The sequence below is a fragment of the Lissotriton helveticus genome, chromosome 9, assembly GCF_964261635.1.
Source record: "Lissotriton helveticus chromosome 9, aLisHel1.1, whole genome shotgun sequence".
Classification (NCBI taxonomy): Eukaryota; Metazoa; Chordata; class Amphibia; order Caudata; family Salamandridae; genus Lissotriton; species Lissotriton helveticus.
Genome location: NC_136070.1, coordinates 819,750,316 through 819,774,671, shown reverse-complemented (window position 1 = coordinate 819,774,671; position 24,356 = coordinate 819,750,316). Strand labels below are relative to the sequence as shown.

Genomic DNA, 24,356 nt, shown 5'->3' with positions numbered 1-24,356 from the left:
GATGGCCATGGTATTGTTGGTCAGAGATGCCACAACTGGGTAATGGTCGAGGTCTAGAGGGTTGACACTAATCTTCCCAAGGGTCATCTGTGGGCTATGGCTCGAAGAGGGTGTTGTAGCGGTTGGCAAAGCCAAAAGGACTGCCTGAGTCATAAAAGGGATACAAAAGGGGATGATGGACGGAGCGCTTTAACAAATCAAACGCTCACCCCCAGTCAACTGATCTGGGTTTAATCCATCACCATTCTTTAGTTCACTCAGCCACCCCAGTTCAGACATGCTGTATGCAAATCAGTCTGACCCTGTGCCTTATGGGAACAGTCCAGCCCGAACTGCCAAGCCATGTCTTCCCGGGACCGGAAACAAGCATCCTGGGACCGGTTTCGGATTCATAATCCTCATCAGCCAGGCTATCTTGAATCCAGTGGCCAAGTGAACAAGGGACTCACGTCGGAGCATACCCTGCCACACTTAGGGCGAACAAAGCGATACAAAAGGGGATGATGGACGGAGCGCTTGAACAAATCAAACACTCACCCCCAGTCAACTGATCTGGGTTTAATCCATCACCATTCTTTAGTTCACTCAGCCACCCCAGTTCAGACATGGCTGTATGCAAATCAGTCTGACCCTGTGCCTTATGGGAACAGTCCAGCCCGAACTGCCAAGCCATGTCTTCCCTGGACCGGAAACAAGCATCCTGGGACCGGTTTCGGATTCATAATCCTCATCAGCCAGGCTATCTTGAATCCAGTGGCCAAGTGAACAAGGGACTCACGTCTGAGCATACCCTGCCACACTTAGGACGAACAAAGCGATACACAAGGGGGGATGAAGGACGGAGCTCGGGCTGGACTGTTCCCATGAGGCACAGGGTCAGACTGATTTGCATATAGCCATGTCTGAACTGGGGTGGCAGAGTGGGCTAAAGAACGGTGATGGATTAAACCCAGATCTTTTGACTGGGTGCGAGTGTTTGATTGATTCAGATGCTCCGTCCATCACCACCCCCTTTTGTACCGCTTTTGGTGAGTCATAAAAGGAGCATGGGTATCCCTCTGGTCACTGCAGTGGAAGAGGTGAACTTGGCAGTGGAGGTGAAGGAGGTAATGGTGGGGTAAAGGAGGTAGTGGTGGAAGTGGAGCATAAGGGGGGGAGGGAGGTGGGCTGGTGCCACTGTGTTTATGCTTCTTAAGTACGAGACCTGGAGCGGCCTCACCTCGATACAGGTTCCTCCTCAAATACCAGTCTCCTCTGCACAGCCAGAGTCTCTGGGTTTCAGCGGGGGTGCCTTTGCTGTAAGGGGATAGATAAAGAAACACTTCTATCTCACATCAAGCGCCTCCTTGAGGGTGTTCTCAGTATTGATGGTGGCTTTAAAGTCAACAATGGCTTGGGAACCAGTGTCAAAGGGGACTTTGGCTTTGAATAAAGTTTAGGTTAGTTTGTGGTCTTGGGGCTCCACGGCCGAAAAGGGTGGACGCTCTTGGTTGAGCTTATAGGGCCTTCTTTCAGCACCAACTGGAGCCCAAAAGTGATGTAAACACTTGTGGCTGTAACGGTTTGTGCAATGAGCTTGATAACAGACTCCCTGAGGAGTGGTGGTCTGCCTCTTGGAAAAACCTTAAGTGAATGTCTGAGCTGAGAGTACTGACGGACCAAGTGGAAGTCTTTATTCAAGGGATGCTTGTTTTGGAGGAAAGTGCTGCCCCTTGGACATCAATAAAAGGGCCTTATACAAGGCAAACACCAGATCCGCATTAAAGGGAAAGTAAATAACCATTTCCTATTCATTAGAGGTCCAGTATTTGGAGGTGGGACACAATCAGCCTTGTCAAAGGCATGATCTATGCATATTCCTGCCATGCCCACACAGCCTGAGAGAAGAAAGCAGAAAGTGACCCGTTCGTATTATTGGAGGGTAACCAAAAAGTTTACCCATCCTCAACGAAATCAGACAAGCCGAGCTCCAAACCTGCAATTAAATTCTGTCCCAAAAGCAACAGCATTTGCCTGATGAAGGCGAAGGAAAGCATTCTCCAGATTGGAAGGCACACACTTATAACCACTGATGTGGCCATACTAAACGCTATGAATGTATTTCATAGTATGAATAATGAATACTTGTCTAAGGCTTACTGCACAGCATACTTTACCCAGGAATTGTGAATGCCAGTTCAGATTACTAAGAACAGGCAATGGACCTTGTAGGGCCAGTTACCAGCAGCAGTACAGCTTTGAAGAACAAATGACGTGATTTATGTCAAAAGTCATATGCAAAAGAGATATGTGCTGGAAAGCGGTCAGGCCATGCCAATTTTAGGATCCTGGTGAAGACTGAGGAGTACACAATACAGTGGCCAGCCCTCTTGCATGGTCAAGACTCTAGTGTTATATATAAAGCTTTATAAGTTTAGAGCAGACACCTGAAATCTTCAGCTGCAGGTAATTAACACCTCCAGTTTGGGAGCCTACAGTGTGGGTAGATCCTAGAACAGCAATCTAGAATGTACACTCCACGTGATGAGGAAATCTGCACTAACCCCTTCATATTACCGATTCCCATACTTGGTTATTCAGTACACCACAAATGCTGGTACAAGTGGATCAGCACTTTCATAGAGCAGTGGCGGCTCCTTGAGGGAGTGCTGCGGGGTGGTGGGGCGGGGCGGGGCAGGGCAGGGTGGGGGGTAGATAACTTCGGAATAGGGCAGAACGGAGTAGAGTAAAGAAATAAAGAAATAAAACAGATTACATTGCACGCGCTGCAACGCCAAATTGGTGATGCAGCGCGCAATGTAATTCATTTTATGTATTTATTTCTTTACTCAACTCCATTAGGCCCAATTCCGGAGTTTACTAACCCCCACCCTCCCCCTCCCCTGACCCGCCCACCCACCATACCGCAGCGCTCCCTTGAGGAGCCGCCACTGTCATAGCGAATTCACTGTGGGACGATTCCCAATGTCCCCAGCCAATGTTGATACCTAGTTGGCATACCTGGTAACTGGAACAAGTTATCTATCATTTTCTAATGAATCATAATTTTCCTTTAGACCTGGTCATGGATTTCTTCCATCAAATGGGTGATTTTATGTGCCAAGAAATCATAATCATTGGTTCACTCTATTCAATATTGTCATATTTGTAAAGTAAAGTAGATTGGAGTAAAGTGGAGTGGCATCAAGTGGAGGGCAGTGGCATGGAATGGAGTAAAGTAGAGGGGATTGGATTACAGTAGAGAGGATTGACGTACAGTAGAGAGGAATGAAGTGCAGTAGAGAGGATTGGAGTACAGTAGAGAGGATTGGAGTACAGTAGAGAGACTGATTGGAGTATGGTAGAGAGGATTGGAGTACAGTAGAGAGGATTGGAGTACAGTAGAGGGACGCAGAGTGGAGGGAACCAGAGTGGAGGGAACCAGAGTGGAGAGAACCAGAGTGGAGGGAACCAGAGTGGAGGGAACCAGAGTGTTGGATGGGAGTGGCTTCCAGTGTAAGTGTGGAGTAGGGTAGAGTGGAGTGGAGAAGGATAGTGTGGAAAGGTATACAGAGTAGTAGTACTGTAGAGTTGAGTGGAATAGAGTAGTGTGGCATATATAAAACCAGATTGAAGCGTAGTTCAGCCAGAGGGGGTGCGAGACCTCGTTCGGGGGCCACAGGCCTAACGGGGGCTACTGGGCCCCAACTGTGGTGTTCGAGGTCTTTTGCTACTGATGACCAAGGGCCTGGTCCTACTAGGTCTCTGCAATCTAACCAACCCTTTCAGCATTTGCGTCTCATGGTAGCAAGGCAGAGCAGTCTCAGGGTGATAGTGTTTAGTGCAAGAGATCAGAACTAAAAAGTCAACAAACAGGCACAATAACGTGATGACTAGCCCAGGGATTCCCTTTTATGTAAAAATAAATTACCTTAATCTCACAGCACAACTAAATACTACCCAATCCGATGGAAGGTCGCTCAGGCTTGCTGTATACATTTTAACAGTGAGTAGCTACACTCCCGTTCTTTCCGGTACCCTATCCCCCTTACACCTTGGTAGAGACTTTGCATCAACAGTCCCTAACACATACAAGTTTAGAAAACGATTAGGCATAGGTGCAGATGGCTCAATTATTCTCTGTGGTTACATAAACAACTTAATTCAATGTCTTTTTCACCCTTTTGGCAAAAAGTCTTAATAGTGTGCGGCAAAGTTGTCTGCATGCATGAGCCACTTGTATCAAGGTACGGGTTAGGCCTTGCATTTTACCTTTAACAGTGGTGGTCCCCCCTGCTCACTGCAAGCAGGTGCTCAGCGCTGGAAGATGCAACCCTGAGGCAGAGTTGCTCAAGGTTGAATAGCATTGTGTTTTATGGCACTTGCAAGCTCTGGGCCAATCAAAACTTCCAGACACAGCATTTAACCCCAGTGGTGCCACTGAGGTGTGTTGCAGTCATTGAACGGATGGTCTGTATGCAAGGTAAACTGGATGCAGTTGCTTGTCTGGAGTACTCCGAAATCACCGTGACATTGTGTGTGCCGATCTAGAAGATTTAGTGTGATGGGGTTGATGATGCAATCATGATGTCAGCATTGATCCTTTCGATGGCAAGCACGTTGATGCTGTAATCTTCAACAGCAAAAAGGACGGGTGGTAGTGATAATGACTGCAGTGACTTATTTTTCACCTTTCATGTCATTTTATCACCCTTTGTGGGAGTCCTTATGAGAAATGTCCACCTATCAGTGGAACTGGAGTGTTTTCTGTGTGGCTAGTTTGGTTTTCCCTTCTCCTTGGCGCTCACCTATTCCAGTTTGTCTCGGAGATTAATGCATTTCCGGTCCTAACGAGTCCTTTCATGGTTTTTCTGGTAAAATTCACCCTCTGAAAGAGCCAGAAGCGAGGAAGCACACCATCAAGGCCTTGAGTGGATCTGTAGCAGTTGTCTTCCTGCCAGTACAAGGAATCATGAGTAGAGGAAGTTACTGAAGCCTTAAAGGGTCAGCTCTCCTAAAACAAGCTCATCGGGTTGGATTTTTCCTCACTGATGATGTTTTTTCAGTGTGGCGTTTTCCATAGATGATGTAATGTAATATAAGAAAAGGTTCCCTTTATCATCTTTTCAATGATCCCAATTAAGATAACCTTGCCTTAATAGGCTTTGAGACCGTGATGAGCAACATTAAAACATGTTGGATGCTTTACTCTTTCTGCTTAATTCTGGACATCTTAAAGGGGTTTCCCGGGGTCTCCAAACACTGCGGGGAATTAATTATTCAAAAGTTTATGACCACCAATGTTGATCCTATGATGCAAAACCTGAAATTTTGTATGTGTGCTGCTGACTTAATCCCCTCTCCACGAGGACAAGTGCAATTATCTGGAGAAAAAAACTTCAATGACCAGTGGAGTGATACGTATCAGTGTCTTATTTTGGGTAGGGAGAGCACTGCAACTGTATGCAAATGCCCACAGCAGTAGTAACACTCACATTTTTAAGCTGGAAAGTGGCTTCAGGCTACACAATAAGGTCAATGGTATTAAAAAGCTGGATACAAGAGAATTAATAAGTACTGTAGATGGGAACAACTAACAGGCAGAAAAAGGAACCAGGCAAACAAAGGGTGCAAGGACAAAGACAACAGAAAAATGTCAGAGAAAATAAATAAGGTAGGGAATTGTAGATTGAGCAAATATCATTCAGCTGAAAGAGGGGTTGATGGTGTGTTGTGTATGATATATATATATACATACATATATACATATACATATATATATATATATACATATATACATATATACATATATATATATATACATATATATATATACATACATATATATATACATACATATATACATATATATATACATATATATATACATACATATATATATACACATATATATACATATATATACACATATATATACATATACATATATATACATATATATATATATATATATATATATACACATATATATATATATACACATATATATATATATATATATATACACACATATATATATATATATATATACACACATATATATATATATACACACATATATATATATATACACACATATATATATACACACATATATATATATATATACACACATATATATATATATACACACATATATATATATATATACACACATATATATATATATATATACACACATATATATATATATACACACATATATATATATACACATATATATATATATATACACACATATATATATATATACACACATATATATATATACACATATATATATATATATACACACATATATATATATATATATATATATATATATATATATATATATATATATATATATATATCAGGATCCGAGTCAGAAAACATTCTCTCTAGAGCAGGACTTTTTCTTAAGCTGTCGATCTCCCCGGTCTGAATATGTCCTGCATTGCAATTTCTCCAATAGAATCTCTATAGGTGACAGTAAGTCTCTGCAAAGCTAACTGAATTGGGACACCCCCTTCAAATTTCAAGCACTTTCTTTGACATACTTTCCACCCACTGCAGTTTACAAGAACCCTGTTCAGAAAAGAGACAGGCCAGTTTCATGGAGTACTCGCAGGTGTGCCAATTTGTGACTATAATCCTGGATCCTTGAAGTGAATGAACCTAGTAGCCAGGTGGCTATGTATCCCTATATTTACATAGGTCTGTAGCAGCACCAGTGACAGACAGATGTGCCTGAACCCAAATGGCAGGCCTCTAGGCCTTTGGCTTCGTGCTACAATTGGTTCTGCGGGGTTTTTAAATTACTTTGTCACAACAGTAATTCGTATTCAATTTATCCAACAAAAAGGAGAGTCACAGATACACCACACAATATAGATATACTAACATATAATTATATATATGATGTGAGCTTCTTGTCATATATATGGGTGCTATACAATCAAATTCACAACAAACATTGAAAAACCAGATTTGTCTAAAAAGTCTTTTTCAATGTTTGTTGTGTGGTGTATCTTCGACTCATTTTTGTAGGATAAATTAAATACGAATTACTGTTACAAAGTAATTGTGAATCCCTACTGAACCAATTGTAGCACGAATCTACTATACTCAGGTTCTGAGGGACACAGGACCGCCCCATTACAAGTAATGATATAGCCCTGTGGCAGCACTAACAGAATGTATGACTGAGCCAGAGTTGTAAGAAGATCAAAATATGAAGGGTTTCACATAACAGAGGTTGCTGGAATAGATACAGCTGCAGCTTTATTACCCACATGTATTAAAGCTTAAAAGTCAATGCCCATAGGACTAGCTATAACTTCACATCACAAACAAACTGAACATGTAATGAATACAAAGTTATGTTATTCTATTCTTACTCCATCCTCATCCTTGCTTTCCCTGAAGGGCAGAGAAAAGCAGTGTATGGGGTATATCACTTACCTCGGAGTAGATGAAAGTGAGTAGGATACAGCAGCTTAAACCCAAAAAGGGTTAAAATCACTTCCACTGAAAAAGAACCACGGTCCACAAAATCACCATTAAATATCTAAAATAAGAGCAATGCTAAGGAAAAGTTGAGGAGGGATGAAAATAAATCAATAAAAGAGGGAAGAGTAGTGCAAGGGGGAAAGGCATGTGGTGGAAGACTGGACAAAGCTAAGGCAATCGATGGTGCATGCAGAGGAAGGATTAAAAAAATAGTTTTGAGAGATACGGAGAGGACATGGTATGATATGCTGGGAAACAGGGCATCCAGCACATGTAGTGGGAAGTTCAAGACATTTAGTAGGGAAATGGAAAAAGAAAACGCATGTGGTGCGGCAAAGATGGAAAATAATGCTCTACTTTGGACCTTGAGAAAGCAGGTGGTGAACAGTGGTGTGGATACGAATAAGTAAAGGTGTAGATAATATGTAGCATTGCAATTAGGAGGATACAGAATAGGATAGTGAGGCACCAAACAATTGTGAAGCGAGTTTGAGCAGGAGGACACGTGGGAAAGATGGGGATGAAAAGGGCATGAAGTTAGAACACAGCAAGAAGATATGGGTAAGAGGAACTATGCAATGAGGCCAATGGTGAAAAGGTGTATACAAGGCACAGACAGTGCAGACAGTAGAGCAGTACTATCGGGCAAGGATGTTGGGAGGAGAAAGCTGCAGTGAAGTGTGGTGGGTGGCTAAAGAGCCAGACACTGATGTAAAGGAGTGGAGGAACCAGGTATTGAGGAGGAGAGGGTCAGAGGAACCAGGCACCGAGAGGGGGTGGTTTTCAGGGGTACCAGGCACAGAGAGCCGGGTGCAGAGGAACTTTTCAGAAAAGGAGAAGCAGAAGAACAAGGCACTAACAGAGTGAAAGAGACCAGGAGGAAGCAGGAGGGAGAGATGGAGAAATTATGCACCGAGACGAAGATAGGGCCAAGCGAAGCAGCATCTATGAGGTGGTCAGGGAAGTAGGCACTCAGAGGGGGGGGGAGAGGGGGGGTGTGAAGCAAACACCGTGGGAGGGCAAAGGAAGAATGCACCTGGAGGGGGAAAGGAAGCAGGTACCAGAAAGAATACAAGCAAAGAGAATTAACAATGCTTTACTCAGACCACTAGATACAAAGCAGCGCGAGTGACCGCATTTTGCCAGATTTTTCTGTGTTATATCACAGTCCAAGGAATCCAGCCTTAAAAGTTGAGAAGAGCATCAAAAGATTAACGAGAACATGAACTACTCCCTTGCCATCACTTCCAGCCACTCATTTTATATGAACAGCACCGGGTAGCCCCGATGATTGCTTCAAACCTACGACACCCTCTTGGAACAATATTCTTGTTGACCTAACACTGCTAAAATGGCCATCTCATATGAAGTGAAACATTTTTTTGGGGTCACAATTAGGCAGTAGCATGTGTTGTTTTTTTTTTTTTAAACTATTGTAGCAGATGCTTGTAATTATAAAAAAGCGTTTGCAAAGCCAATAAGTCTTGTATTTTTACATCTGGCTTGACAGCAAAGTTGTCACCATATTTAAACCAATCATCCAGCTGCCTGCGCCAGCAGCAGTACAGCTGCCCGAGCTTGAACTTTTGAGATCGCGCACACACACACACAGCATTGTAATGCTGTTAAAGTGTTTTAGATAACTAGATTATGAACTGTGTTCATCACTGGAAGAAGGATAGATGGAAGGAGGGCAGTCACGAGAAATATATTGCATGCCTAGCACCCTCCCCTTACATCATTCATTTTAGACTTCAGGGTGCAGTTTTGTATTTGAGAGTGGTATGGTATTTACAGGGCTACACTAATCTACATGGAATTTTCGGTCTATCTTGACAGTGCAGCTGAAGCCTGGCCTCGGGCAATTGACAAAAAAGAGATTTCAGAGTACCACATGAGAGAAAGGGGCTTAGGCTCCAGCCACATTATGGTTCTCCTGACTACAGTATATGATTGGGAGAGATGTGTTGTTTTTCCACTAAAATGACAGCTTGTATTGCCCTTTATGGCTTGCGGTTAAGCTTATACTCAGTACCCCAGGACTGAATTGGTTATGGTGGAATGCCAATGATCTAGGCTAACAGCCTAATCTGTTGTATACAATAACATTAACAGCCATTTAAGTGTGGATTTTTATTACTCTATATTAAAACCAACAGACTGGTATTTTGTTATATGGACTCTCACAGATTACCATAAAAGGAAAAGGTTTTGGTGTTGGTTATCGCGTGTGACAAACCAATGATATAGAAGGTTTACTCTGTGACAATCCATGTTAGGCCCTCTTAGGAGCGATAGCATGTTGCTCAGCCAACTGTGATTTTGTTACCCTTTCTAATTTTATAACTGTGGCCTGATGGTTGCCTTGAGGGAAAGTTTATGCTCAAAACTGAAAGTCTTGGTTGGTTATGGTGACAAGCTATAGTTTCGATTGATACACTGAGAAAAGCTATGTCCAATGCAACAGTTCTGATGTGGTTATTATGAAACATTATGACAAATGACGTTTGTCTAGCCTATTTATTGTGAGAATTATTTGTTAAAGCCAGTAAGCCTTTAAAAGATGGTTATTTTCACACTGTTACAAGCTATAGACAGGTATTTATTTTCTTACATGCAATTTCACAGATTACAATAGTGGGCAAGAGTTTTGGCACTGGCCACTTATTCTGATGAACCCTGAGATTTTCACTATGATGATTCTGTTTAGGCCACGCTGAGAGGGGTTTCATACTGTTTTGAACTGTCTCTTTCTACATATTTTTAATGTTATAACTATATGCATGATGGTTGTTAGTAAGGTGGGGGGTGTTGCTTTACCCATTGAAGATGGAAGAATTGTGAGGCTCTCGCCATGGCCTTTCTTCAATTAACCGATCCCATCCTCCTAACAGCCACCTCTGATACGATCCTGGTCTCGGGGATCGCAAGAGTGTGTGGCACGCACAAGGCTGTATATTAGCAGCTGTCGGCAGCTCGTGGTGGAACCTATGGTGAAGAGGGACCCAAACAGAGATGACCGGCACAGGCACCATGCCCAATCATGTTGCACGGCAAAGACAAAGCCTGCAGCAGCACCTCCTGGGCTATTGGGGCTTGTTTGACAGCGGGACCCCCTGCAATCCCAGATAGCCCGGGTAGCCAGAGCTGTTTCTTCAGCGTCCGTTGTTGGGCTTCCAAGTGAGGCGGCAGGGGCAGGTGGCGCCCTACACCGCATGGTGCGGCTTAATGGCCCATCGGTCTCGGGGCCCCTGGAACTTGGTGGAGACCGGGGAAGCCACTGACGGGATTATAGAGGAGCTTTGAGGGGCACAACGCACTTTGTAACAACAAATTCACAATCTAACCAAGCAAGCGCGGATCTTGGAGCACAGGGCCGGAGCTGCAGAAGGGCACAATCAGCGCAACAATGTCCGGTTTGTGGGGTTGCCTGAAGGGACAGAGGGCAGTGACATGACTGCCAACCTAGTGCACTGGATGAAGACAAGCGTGACGCCTGCACAACTTCCTCCCTTTTTTGCACTTGAAAGGGCACACAGGGTTCTAGTGAAGTCTCCGAACCCAGGAGGGCCACTACAACCAGAGGTGGCCAAGCCGATCCATATAGGGACTGTGACACTTTGCTTCAGAGGGCATGTACAGAGGGTGTCTTTCATGTTCAGAACGCAGCAGTGACCATGTTCCCCGACTTCACGGCCCCTGTATAAGCTAAGAGGGCCTCCTTTAAGGAAGTTGAGAGGGGATTCCGCGAAGCAGGGCTGTGATATTCCCTTTTATTCTCCGCAAAGCTGCGGGTGCTTCTAGATGGTGTGCCGCACATCTTCGACACCTTCTGATGCATGAGAGTGGTTTGAGAGGGACCAGCTGAGGGCATGGGTAACAAGACGGCGAGGAACAAGCCCAGACCGTGCTGACGCGTGCAGAAATGGCATCGGGATTCCACGAGTGCTACACAAGTCAGGAAGCCAACTAAGGAACAAACAGCTGAGGACAGGGTAGTAGCTTTGCTGGCCTCAACTGGGCTCACTGGAGGGGGCTCCGTGGACTCGGATGAAGATACCTGGTCAGATGGCCGATCGAAGGAGTCTGCCTCGGGTGTTACTTCGACTAGCAGACAGGGCCTGCACAGTGTTACGCCGCAAACAGCACGGCAGGGGAACTGATTTGACACTATGGACCATAATGGGTGAGCTGGTTCCTTTGGGGTGAAGTCGACTGTGCCCTCCAATGTTGGCCGCCATTGGGAGGTGTACAGGCGCGGCCTGTGGGAGGTGGACCATATTGTTTGGCCATTGAAGGGGGGGCAGTCATGTATTAGCCTGCTCTGTGGTGCTGCAGTGGCAAGCGGGTTTTTCATGGATGGGACATGTGCAGCTGGTGTCTTCTGTTGTGTACTTCTTGAATTCCCGCTGCTGCTGTGGCGACTGTAGGTGCCTGGCTGAGGAGGGGGAGGAGGGGGGGGGGGGTTGAGGATCCGGCGGGCTGCTTCCATGTCTTGACTGTATGGTTTCCCCACCCCCATGACCTTGCCACCTCTGGGTGTATAGTGGTTTGTAGACTTGAGGTTCACAATGTCTATGTTTGGACGACTGGCTGTTGCTAGGCTGCTCTGGGGTCAGGGGAGTTGCTTGTTTGCTGGGCTCTAGGCTCTGGGTATCCTTCTGGGTCGAGATGCAGTGCACGGTGGAAGGGGGGTCATGGGAGGCCTGCCCTGAAGCGGGATGGGAAGTAAGGGAATAATGACATTAGCTGAAGGGTTTATTTATTTATTTTTTTATTTATTTTGAGAGTTTTATATAGCGCGAACAAGATCTTTGCAGATAACAGAGCGCTTTACACAGGCAGGTGGAAGGGTAAGGGAACAAGGGGGCATAGTAGGGAGGTAGATCATCAAGTTCATGTACATAGCAAAAAAAAAGAAAAATTACGTAAAGTACAGGTATGAGGTAGCACGGCCTAGTTGGAGCGTAGGCCATCAAAACGTTGTGAATAATACCGAAATCGATAAAAAAATGATATGAGGGAGCAAGGATCTAAGCACTTTAGACTAATATAAGTCCAGACACACGTACATAGGAATATATAGGCTATATCATAACAGAATACAGATAATACTGTTCGCAATGTAAATCACACGAGTTGTTCAAGTGTATTTCGCCATAAGGATACTTTTGACTTCTTTCTTAAAAAGAAGGGAGGAAGAGATGAGCCTCGTTTCAGGAGGAAGTGCGTTCCAGATCCTGGGCGCCATTCCAGAGAAGGAGCGTTTGTAAGTTTTTTCCTTCCGGAATCTTCGCGGTTTCAACAGAAGATTATTTGTGCTCCTGGTAGCTCTGGACCCACCGGACATTGTCAACTTATGAGTGAGGTAGCTGGGTGATTTCAGGTGTATAGCCTTGTGCGTCATGCAGGCAATTTTCAGCTGTATTCTGGCTTCAAGAGGCAGCCAGTTCAAGGATTTGAAGTCAGGGGAGATATGCGAGTGCTTTTTTGATCCAGTGAGGAGTCTTGCAGCCGCATTTAGTGACCCTCTGAGGGGTGCAGTTGTCGTTAGGGGGAGGCCACAGAGGGCCAACGCTGCCGTAGTCTATGCGAGGGATGACTAGAGCTTGTACTGCTGTTTGGAAGTCTTTTGCTGGGAGGAAGGGTTTCAGTTTCCTCAAGGTATTTATTTGGAAGTTCGCCCCCTTAGTAGCCTTGCTGATATACTTCTGCATGTTGAGGTTGGTGTCGAGTGTTATGCCTAGGGATTTTGCTGAGTCCACGATGGTCGGTTGGACATTGAGTGCTGTTAGGTGCTTAAGCCATGTTTGTGCGGAAGATATTTTCGTGGGAGGTGAGATTAGGAGGAACTCAGTCTTCATAGCATTGAGTTTGAGGTGGTTGTCAGCCAGCCAAGATTGGGTGCTTCTGATCGTTGAATTCAGACTCAGGATGTCTTTGGGGGATTGTAACTTGAGATATATTTGCGTGTCATCAGCGTACATGTGAAAGTGTACATTGGATGCTTGTAACAGAGTGGTGAGAGGTTCCATAACAAGGTTAAACAAAGTAGGGGATAGGCAGGAACCTTGCGGGACACCTAACGATACCGGTACTGGGGAAGACATCAGGTTTTTGCTCTTGAATTTTTGAGACCTGTTGTGTAGAAAGGAAGTGAACCAACGAAGCACAGACCCAGAGAAGCCCATTCTTGTCTTAAGGAGTTCGAGTAAGTTCTCATGTTTCACTGTGTCGAATGCTGAAGAGAGATCAAGAAGGATGAGGAGGCAGGTATCATTTTGATCTAAGATTTGGATGGCGTCGTCAATTATGTGAGTCATCGCGGTTTCAGTACTGTTTCCTGCTCGGAAGCCTGATTGGTGTGGGTTGAGGAGATCAAACTGTTCTATGTGCTTTGTCATTTGTAGTTGGACGCATTTTTCTAAAAGTTTGGCGAGAGTGGGAATGTTGGTAATCGGACGGTAGTTGTTTAGGTCCGTGGGGTCGGCAGTTGGTTTCTTCAATAAAGGTGAAACTTGTCCAACTTTGAGGGAGTCCGGGATGGTTCCTTGTTGTAGTGAGCTATTGATAATTTTAGTCCAGAGTGGGAGTAGCAAAGGGATGAAGTCTTTTACGGCGTTAGCAGGAAGAGGGTCAGTAAGGTGATTGGATGGTTTTAGGGTGCTGAGTATTCTGTCAATTTCTTCTTCAGAGTAGGTGTCAAAAGATGCCCATGTCGCATTGTTTTTTAGTTTATTTGGTGTTGAGCAGTTGGGTATTGAGTAGAGGCTTGCGTCAATGAGGAGGTCGCTCCTTATATTGTCAGTTTTTTTGTTAAAGAAAGCTGAGAAATCTTCACAGGAAGGAGTAGTGCTCATGATGTCGACAGCTGGGGGTTGTTCCTTAGATTGAGATCGGATTAGCTCGAACAATTTACTTGGACGGTTTTTCGCTTGGTCTAGCTGCATTCTGAAGAACTCTGACTTTGAGCGTTTTATTTTCCTGAAGTATGCATTTCTCTTTTTTATTTGCACTTCTTTTTTTTGGTTTAGACTGTTAACGTGGAATGTCAGGGGCATGGGATCTGCTGCTCAGCGCCACAAGGTTCATATGTTTTTAAAGCTTAGGGCTGTTCACATCGCCATTCTTCAAGAAACACACCTCACCAGGGTCGAGATGCAACGACTCCAACAACACTGGAGAGGACAGATGTTTGCCACAAAATACTCGTCCTTTGCTTGGGGTCCCTAGTGTGGGTTAGGATGGGAATCCTTTGAGGCACTGCAGGTTAGAATAGATAAGGAAGGGAGATATGTGTTAGTGGAAGGAAGACTAGATGGTCAGCAACTGAATATTGGCTCAGTAGATACTCCAAACCAGTACTAGCTGGCTTTCCTCTTCGCTTTGTCTGCATGACAGACTGGGCGCTGTTGGAGACTTGCCCCTCAGGGGCGACTAACTACATGGCTGATATTGACCTGGACCATTCTACTCCACCTTTGCCGGGAGCCTCTAAATATAGGGTGGCTAGGGGACTTCGAGATTGGATGGGGAGCTGGAGGCTATGAGATGTCTGGAGGACACAGCATAGATTGGAGGGAAGACTTCGATTGGTCCAGCCTATATGCGCTGTCTTTCCGCCTGGATACATTTCTCTTCTCAGGGAAACTGTGTCAATTTGTTAAGCACACTGAATATCTCTGTCGTGCTATCTCTGGTCATAGTCCACTATTGATGCACTTCCATCTGAGGGAGGAATACCCTGTGGTCCCATTGTTGCATTTCTGCCTCAGTGCACTGCAAGACCTCACTTTCCGGGAAGGTCTACGGAAGGCGATTTTATATTATTTCGAGCACAACCAGGGCTCGGCGCCAGACTGCTTAGTGGAGTGGAAAGCGTTCAAGATTGTAGTACCTGGACACTACCTGAGAGTGTAAGTGGGGATTAGGAGAGACATGGAACGAGATCTGACCAAACTAGAGGTCGACATCCGTTTCCTAGACAACTAGCGGCCTAGGTGATGGGGCGGGCAGAGACTAGCGGAAACTAAAGAGCAATACAGTGCCCTCCTGGAGAAGTTACAGTGTCATAATTACAGGAACCTATTGCCGGAGTCATGAAAGTGAGGGTGGGGAGCGTTGGCATGGCTGACATGACCGGAATGCAGGCTGATCTCTGATAAACCAATTGCAGGAGCTGGGCTGGTGTATTCACAAAAGGATATGAATGTCAGCTTCCGAGACTATTATACGATTCTCTATGACAAGCAAGTGGAGGACTCCAGTGAGATGACAGAGTCCTTTCTAGAGCCTTTGTGATTATGTAGAATAGACATGGAAACTGTGGAGATGTCAGGAGGTCCTATCATACTGTCAGAAATTTAAAATGCCACACGAGACATGACAAGTGGGAGATCCCCTGAGCTGGACAGCCTGGCGGAATTTTACTCTGCCTTTACTGGGCTACTCCTGACGAGGCTGACTGCCAGTACTTTCTGCCTCCACTAGGGATGTGATGGTGGTCCCACTTTCGAAGATATAGACGGGGGCACCTGTAACAGAGTAAGACCTCTGTCCATGCTGTACACAAATTAAAAGATTCTGAGCAAAATGTTGGCAATGCGCTGTGCAAAATTCTGGCAATGCAACTATTCCTGCACATTCAAAAGTTAGTGCATCTGGAACGATTCGGATTTATCCCCCAAAGCAATTCCTCCCTGAATCTGCGTTGTTTGTATATCCTCTTGCATTCTCCATCGTTAAAGGGGGAGGGAAAGACGGGGATTGTGTCGATCGGCCAGGAAAAGATTTTTGACATGGTCAGTTGGTCATTCCTGGAATGCGTCATGCTCATAATGGGACTGGGTGTTGCCTGGGTGCGATGGTTACACCTGTTGTATACCAGCCCCCCTGCTAGGGTGCGGACGGAGCGCACAGTTTCCAGTTTACATGAGGTTCATCAGGGTTCTGTTTTCTTTTGCACTGGCCATTCAGCCGCTGGCAGAGATGTGTAAGGACCGACATCGGGGTAGAGGCGTGGTGCTGGATGAGAATGAACACCTCATTTCTTTATATGCGGTCGATTTGCTACTTTGTGCCCAATATGGAGACGGATGTTACAGTCATGATCTAGTTGCTCCGGAATTTTGGTATGATCGCGGGCTGCAGGTGAACATCTCAAAGTCCTGAACTTTCCCTCTGCAATCGGGGCTGGGTAGACCTCGTACCTAGGCAGCAGGATTTCGGTGCGCCCCTCGCACCTTCAGTTATCTGGGGATACAAAACCACCACGAATTGGAGGAAGTGAGGGAGGGTAACTTGGATCCTGCCCTGAGCTCTCTGTGGAGAGGTGTGGCCTTCTGGCTGATGCTGCAGCTCCCTCTTATGGCGCAGATAGCGCTCACTAAGATGATCATGTTACCCGGCTGCTTTATTTCTTCGTTATTCTCCCTGTGTGGATCCCCGCCCTGTAGATCAGACAGCTGGATTCATTTCTTCAGGAGCCTATATTGGATGGGGGTCACCAGCAGGTGGCCCTGGAGACTCTCAAGTTGCCTATCCTGGATGGGTCTGGGAGTGCCGGAGTTTGAGGCCTTTTTGTCTGGCAGCTCAGCTACAGTGGATCACCAGGTGGCTGGATGGGACGCATCTGGGGGAGTTGGGGAGGTTGGGTACTGCATCTAATCAGGGTGCATTGCTGGAGCAGCTTCTGCAGCGAGTGCCCGTGGCAAGGGGGATGGCCTGCTACTTTCCACAGGCCGCAGGTGCTGGGGGAGATGTGTGCACCGTGCGGTGCATTGTTTATTGTAGGCTCCGGTCCTCCCACTGATGGGATTGTCTAATTTTACCCCAATATTTTTTTACAGCGACAAACATGGTGACCTGGATGGAGGTGGGATTGATAAATGTTGGTGACTGCTATGAGGCTTAGATGTTGGTACCCCTGGCCACCCCAATAAAAAAGCCTATCCTGGAACAGTTCCTTTAGTATGAGACTCCTGTTTGGACCTTTAAGGCTCTTTGGGATAAGGGGAGGGATGAACCGGATTCCCATGCCATTCTCCAGAGGTTATTGTCCATTGGTGCAGGGCAGAACCTAATAAAGAGGTTTTATTCTGCTTTTAACAGGATGATTAGGAAACCCTAATTGGCATTGCGAACTAAATAGGAGGGGGTCTTGGGTAGAGATGTATCTGACAGAGAATGGATGAAAATGCTAGCTACGTACAGAAGGTCTTGTGCAACACACCCTTTAAATACATTCAATTCAATTACCTTCATCAAACATACCCGACACCCAAGAAATTCACTGCAATCTACAGGGGGATGGCAAACATGATCATGATCTGGACTCCAGGACATGTGCATGCTGCAATGGATCTATGATGATGAGCCTAGACCCAATTGTTTGACTTGTTCTGTTAATGTTTTCAGGTATATTCTGCATTTCACCAGCAATGCACATCGGACATAAATGTCATGACACCATGTCCTACAGAGGAGGATACCTCCTTGAACTATTGTATCGGTACTGAGTTACATACGTGGGGATATTCTGTTTTGAAGATTGATGTGCTTATGTTACCCCCTATAGACATGGTGGAATAGGATTCCAGATGTGCCACTGCAAAGCCTGTATAACTAACCTTATGTAAAACCTAATAAACACTTTTTTTTAAAGTGATGGTTGCCAGTTTATGTGCAGTTCAATTTGCCAATTTTGAGTAAGGTGTAAAGTCAATGGTAAATAGTATTGGCTTCAACAGTTCATTGGGAAAAGCAAAGCCAGATTTTGTAGGTTTGATCTCTTTATTGTGAAACATATGTATAAGTTGAACTTTGTACACCAAAATCATTTCAAGGGTCTTGGCAAAACTACTGCACGCACTTATGTGGGGTTTGGTGCCCCCTAAACAATAGGAATTCATCTTATCTCTGTCGATATTGGATAACTTTAGTGTTTTTTTTCTTTTTGGCACATCAGATAGACCCTGGTATGTCAGGGGTGGCAACAGTATTGGACACTCACAAAGTGATTGACTCTCTTAATTAGGCACATTTGTTTACAATACTTAGAAGCAAGAACACCAACTTATTTATTATAAATGTATTCACCAGATTTATTATACTCTGACAGATCTGCAGGCTAGGAGTCTAAATGTAAAACCTCACTGTAGTAGATGTAGGCATCAAACTGTTTTTTAAGCAAATGGCATGGCTTTGTCCATAAATAGCTGACTTCTGGCTGAAAGTGTCTCAAGATATAAACCAAATGACAAGAGGGCGTGGCCTAGCGGGCCAACATGGCTGCCAATTGTAAGTCGAGATCCCAGCAGTCCAGCCATTTATCCGACGCCATCCTGCTCATATGTCACCTGTAATGCCAAACTAGCCGCAGCGGAGTTTATTGTGCTGTCCCACCACCAGCCCGAGCCATGAGTCGAAGCTGAGAACTTCGCCGGGGCTAGGGAGCATACGATTGCGTGAGGCGACACAGACTGAGAGACCACACAGAGGCCTGGTGTGGGTCCTTCAGGCGCCTGGCTTGAGCTGGCCTGCGGCCACACTGCTCATCAGAGGGCCTGGGGATCCACCCTTGAATCGTGGCTTCACCATCTTGGGGGTCGCTGGCCCTGCAGCGCTGCTGTCAAATGGTCCGGTGGGAAGTGGAGGGGCTGCAGCGGTGCGGCCTAGTGGTGGACGGAAGGCTGCAGCCACATCCCTACCTGAATGGTGGTGAGTGCGGAGGCTGTGTACGTGCTGTCCGTTGCCTGCGGGGAGGGCAAGTGTCCCTGTGAGGTTGTGGCCAGCTGATGGTAATGATGCCCCCCTCCCCCGGGTGCCCCATGGCAGCTGACATGGCATTGGCGGCGCCCACAAAGGAGACCAACCCAGTTTGCAATATTGGGCCCCCTGAGTGAAGAGGAGAGCTCTGTGGATTGTTTGCCAGCTGGCCATGGGACCATTACCGACCAGGGAGGGTTTTGCCTGGAGGGGGTGAGGGGGCTGGCAGGTTTAATCCTTCTCTTCCCCCCAACTTGGGTGGAGGGGTGCTGAGGGGCCCTGGCAAAGGAGATTGGTGTTTACCGTGACCAGCAAGCTGCCTGTTGCCGACCGCACATGCCGCCCCATAGAGATGTTTCAGAGGGTATGACGGGTTGTACTGGAATAGCTGCCGGGGAGACTCCTCTGGGAGTGACTGGGCCGGAGGCATCAACATAACTAAGGATAAACATCCTAGCACAGCAACCAAACAAAGCACCATGCACCAATTGACCGATGCCAGCACTACTGGCAGCCATCACACAATCTAGGGACATGCTGGATGCCAAAACTGGGGCAGGTGGGTCGGAGGTGACCCTGCTGCGCCAAAATCTCCGTAATGCAGTTGATCGGATTGCGGAAGCAGAGACCAGGGTATTAAGTGTCAAGGACTCCGAGACAACCTTTCAAAAGAAAGTTAATACGTTAACGGTGGTGACAAAGGAGCTGGCGGGATGTGTGGAAGATGCTGAGGGCTTTTCCCGCCCTAATAACCTGCGCTTCGTAGGGTTCCCCAAAGGGTATGTAGGCACCTCCATGGACAAGTTCTTGGCGCAGTGGCTTCTGTCCATCAGGCCATCCGAATCCCTCTCTGCTTGTTTTGTGATCGAGACACACCTCATAGGATCAAAAGTGCCATTCATGTCTCGCTTTGGATACATACAGACATTTCACTCTGGGTTCATGTGGTGTTCACAAGGAACTGGTATTCTAATCCATTGTAAGATACCCTTTGAGCCCAATAAGATATGGTCAGATTTCCACGGTATATACAACATAGTGGCCATCACACTCTATGGGGAACCATTCACACTTGGTAGGATTTATTCCCGCCACTGGGACAGACCTTTGTAGAAGACTATGAGGATAAATGCCAGGAAGTCTATACATCATAGGAGGTGATTGGAACAATGTACTCTTATTTGGGAATGGACAAATGCGCGCTGGTGGGTGTACAGTGGGGACAGGGCAATCCAAGGTGATTTCTTTGATATCGCCACTGGGCTGGACATGTAAAGAGCATCATCTGGCTTGAGCTGGCTACACATTTTTATTCAGCTCATAGTTCCTTTTCTAGGTTAGACTATTTGCTGATCCCCAAGGGATAAACACACAGGGTACCGAAAACAGAGATCTAACTAAAGGGATTGTCCGATCATTCCCCAGTGGCCCTTACGCTTCATACGGACCCATGTGCCAATGGAATGGGCATCCCCCATTCCATTGGCACATATCACATTGGCATTTGCGAAACCAGTCATATAGTGCGCTCTTTCGTCGGTCACTAGTTGAATATTTTTCCCTTAATACAAACACAGCATCCTCCAGGATGGTGCTGTGGGAAGCACTTAAACTGACATTAAGGGGGATAGATATCCGCTATTGTGCTGGCGAGCACAGACGTAGAACTCACGCATTGATAGAGCTAGAGACTCAGATCCTTGCCCTAGAAGAGAGTAGTTACAGGGGAGGCGGCGCGGTGACAGCGTCAGTTGCTCCTAGCTTAGTAACAGTACCAGCAACTGCTTCTGGATGATGCCAAACAAGCATTGCAAGCCACTTCTATCAGTAAGGCGATAGGTCCAGCAGGACGCTGCATCGACTGTGTCAGGCCACGTATGCGGTACCAGTGGTGCGAAATACCAGTGGGGAACTATTATCAGACCTCTGGGAGGTGGCCCAAACCTTTGCTACATATAATGCTGAACTATACGCCTGTCAGGACGTGCTCCATTTAGATCAGATATTTTATTTTCTCAAACCGACATGGATTTGACTGCTTCAGTCCGAGTTGACGGGTGGTTTCCACTCCGTACCTGATACACCTAAGTACTAGGAAGGGATGCCCATTGTCCCCCCTGCTATTTGCCCTGACTGTGAAGTCATTAGCTGCCTGGGTGAGGGTGGATACCCAGGTGTGTGGATTTGAGTGGTCCAGGGACCCATCTAATAGGATAGCATTATATGCAGACAAAGTTCTGGCTTTCCTTACGGATCCCGAAACCTCTGATCCTCGAATTCTGCAAATAATGCAGGTCTTTGGTGAGACCTCTGGATTGTTCATGAATGTTGGGAAGTCAACAGTGTTCCCGGTAAGTGACGCCACTAGCGATCTGGAGTTGGCATCCGGATTGACACTGGCCACCACTGGGTTCCAGTATTGGAGGGTGTTTGTTTCCACCGATCCCACAATATCCTGGGCCCGCAATATCGGCCCCTTTGCTATCATGCGTTAAGGATGATGTCAAAGCCTGGTACCCACTGCCCTTATCCCCAATTAGGCAGTTCGGGAATCTTTAAAATGGACTTGTTGACCCGTATGCTATATTAGCTCCAGAATTACCCCGGCACTATCCCTCCTTTGGGGTTCAGACAGGTTAACACAATTGTAAAAACGTTCTTAGGGGATGGAGAGGAGATGCGTGTTGCTCTTTGGACGTGCTTTCAATCGACATATTGCACAGGCATCACTGCAGCAGAGCTTTCAATCCACATATTACGCAGACATCACTGCAGCAGATGTACATTCCTAACATGCGGCTTCACGTTTGTTGATCATCAATAATTGGTGCCATAGCGCCCAAGACGACCCGGCCTACACCATGGAGAGGTGGGTTTAGGGGCGAAACTCTCCTGCTCCACCTTCTTAATAATAGAAGAGGGCTGGGCTTCCATCCCCATGCGACCCAGGTGGTCATTTATGTATGGAGGCAAATCCTTTGGCACAGGGGATGGTGGGGAAGATTAACGCTTGAGACTCCTCTGTGGCGGGCATTTTCGTTCAACAAGTACCCACATTGAGGGGATTTCACAGATGGGATGATATAGGATTGTCCATGCTGGGCGACATTACGAGGAGCAATGTTTTAATATCATTGTTAGAACTCCAATCTGAATACAAACTCCGCCATACCCAAGTTTTACAGATATTTACGGTTCATCATGCCATCTCCCCCCTATATGCATGACCTTCAGGAACTACCAGAGTTCAGTTCGCTAGAAGGAAAATTCTTGATGGGTGACTTAGGTGATCACAAGATTATGCAAATTTAACAATCATTGATCACAAATAGTTCCTCTACATTGCCTGTCCTTCGGACGGCTTGGCAAGGCGCCATTGAAGACGTTGATGAAGCTGTTTGGACGAAGGTCCTGGGGTTCTCCCCGACCCCCCCCTCCCCCTCCAGCACCTCCGTTTCCTACCGCCTTCTCCTGATCCAATTCAAATATTTGCATAGGGCATATCTAGGCACAGTATGTGGCGAATGGGGGTCATTGGGTTTTTCCGAGTGTCTTAGATGCAGGGTAGAGGAGGGCACCTTCCGGCATACAGTCTGGATCCGTTTGTCATTGGAGTGCTTTTGGTGGGTCGCGACGTCTAGTCTGCCGGAGGTCCACTCTTGAGAGGTGCCACTTGAACCCAAATTGATCTTTCTCCATAGCACAGTGAGGATAGGAGGGAACCCTACTGTTCCTGGGATTTAAGTTGGCAAAGAGGGGAATAGCTAAGTTGTAGAAAGCTAATATGCCACCAGCTCGGGGTGTCTTTCAGGCGAGGGGCTGCCCACAAAAGCACCAAAACATATGGTAGCGTTAGGCAGACTATCGAGGGATAGTCTTGGCACATATACTTACTGTAGAAGCTCACATAGACACTGAAATATAAGATCATGGAGATGTGCCCTGAAAGACATTCGATGGGATCCGTGGATGCAATTGAACAGGGTTTTCTTGGGGGCATGTTGGACTCTGGGGGGTAGATAGAATGACTGTGCCAGTTTTGCATCACTGTTATTTAAAGGTATGCATCTAGCAAGATCTTACAATTACCCGAGGGCCATTCCGACCACGATGTGTATGTTAAAACCTAATAAAATGTGTTATGAACAAAAAAATGACAGCAAGATGGTGGGGGTCTCACAGATATTGGCTCTCCTGCGGCATGTAAAAAGCATTTGAAATTAGTCAGGCATTTTGTGGCTCTGGCCTATTTATTTGTTGGCTAAATGTAGGAATGCAGTTACATGACTATCTACCGACAGCATTGGAATGGTTAATGGATTTGATTTACTGTAACAATGTAGCTGACACTTATGCAGTAACAGATATTTGGAGCCCCCTGTGCAATATTGGTCATCTGAAGAGGGCAAGGAGGGACAGGATTTGTTGTAGATTAAGGGGGTTCGTAGAGTATGCTGGAAATTAGTGTTATGTGGTTTTTGTGTCACATGCAAAGACAAACTAATGTTAAGGTGCTGTGGTGACCATAAACTTTAGGTGCATAGACTGTGCACAATGGATATACTTCCATCTTAATTTAATAGTTGAAAGAAACTTTGGGAACAGTTGGGAAAAGGACCATAAGATCAATAACTTACTGGCTATAGTGGAAATATGTGAAGTGCATATGTGAATGGCTGTTGGGCAATGTTTGTACTCCATACTGTGCAGGATGAAAACACTAATCTCTTGTGAGACTTTGTTCATTGATTCCTTTTTGTACTGCTAGTAAACTAAAAAAAACTTATGTTAAATTCAACAGGTATTTAAGGAGGATTGGTATTAATCTAAATTAAAGACTACTGCTCAGTTTTTTTTGTTACATGAGATCTCACAGATTACTTTAGCAAACAGGGACAAACCGGGGGAATAGATTTGCACTGTGAGAGTCCTTGTTAATCCCTGTTAGGAGATATTACTTTGCAAACTGAAATTTTGTATAGATTGGCAACAATAAGACTATGGCTAATTTTACCTCATGACAAATCTTGCACTCAGTACAGTAAGCCTGAGTTGGTTATGGGGACAAGCCGATGATAACAGCTACATTCTAGGTTGGT

At 45.7% G+C, this 24,356-nt stretch overlaps 1 protein-coding gene across 2 annotated transcripts in view; it reads right to left on the bottom strand.

Annotated features, from left to right (window-relative positions):
* The window catches only part of PPP5C (protein phosphatase 5 catalytic subunit), a 253,241-nt gene that overhangs the window by 77,757 nt on the left and 151,128 nt on the right, over positions 1-24,356 (bottom strand). For both annotated transcript variants that reach the window (XM_078660986.1, XM_078660987.1), the window contains exon 7: positions 7,444-7,549. In XM_078660986.1, coding sequence (XP_078517112.1) covers positions 7,444-7,549 — 106 coding nt within the window. The remainder of the gene's footprint in view (positions 1-7,443; positions 7,550-24,356) is intronic.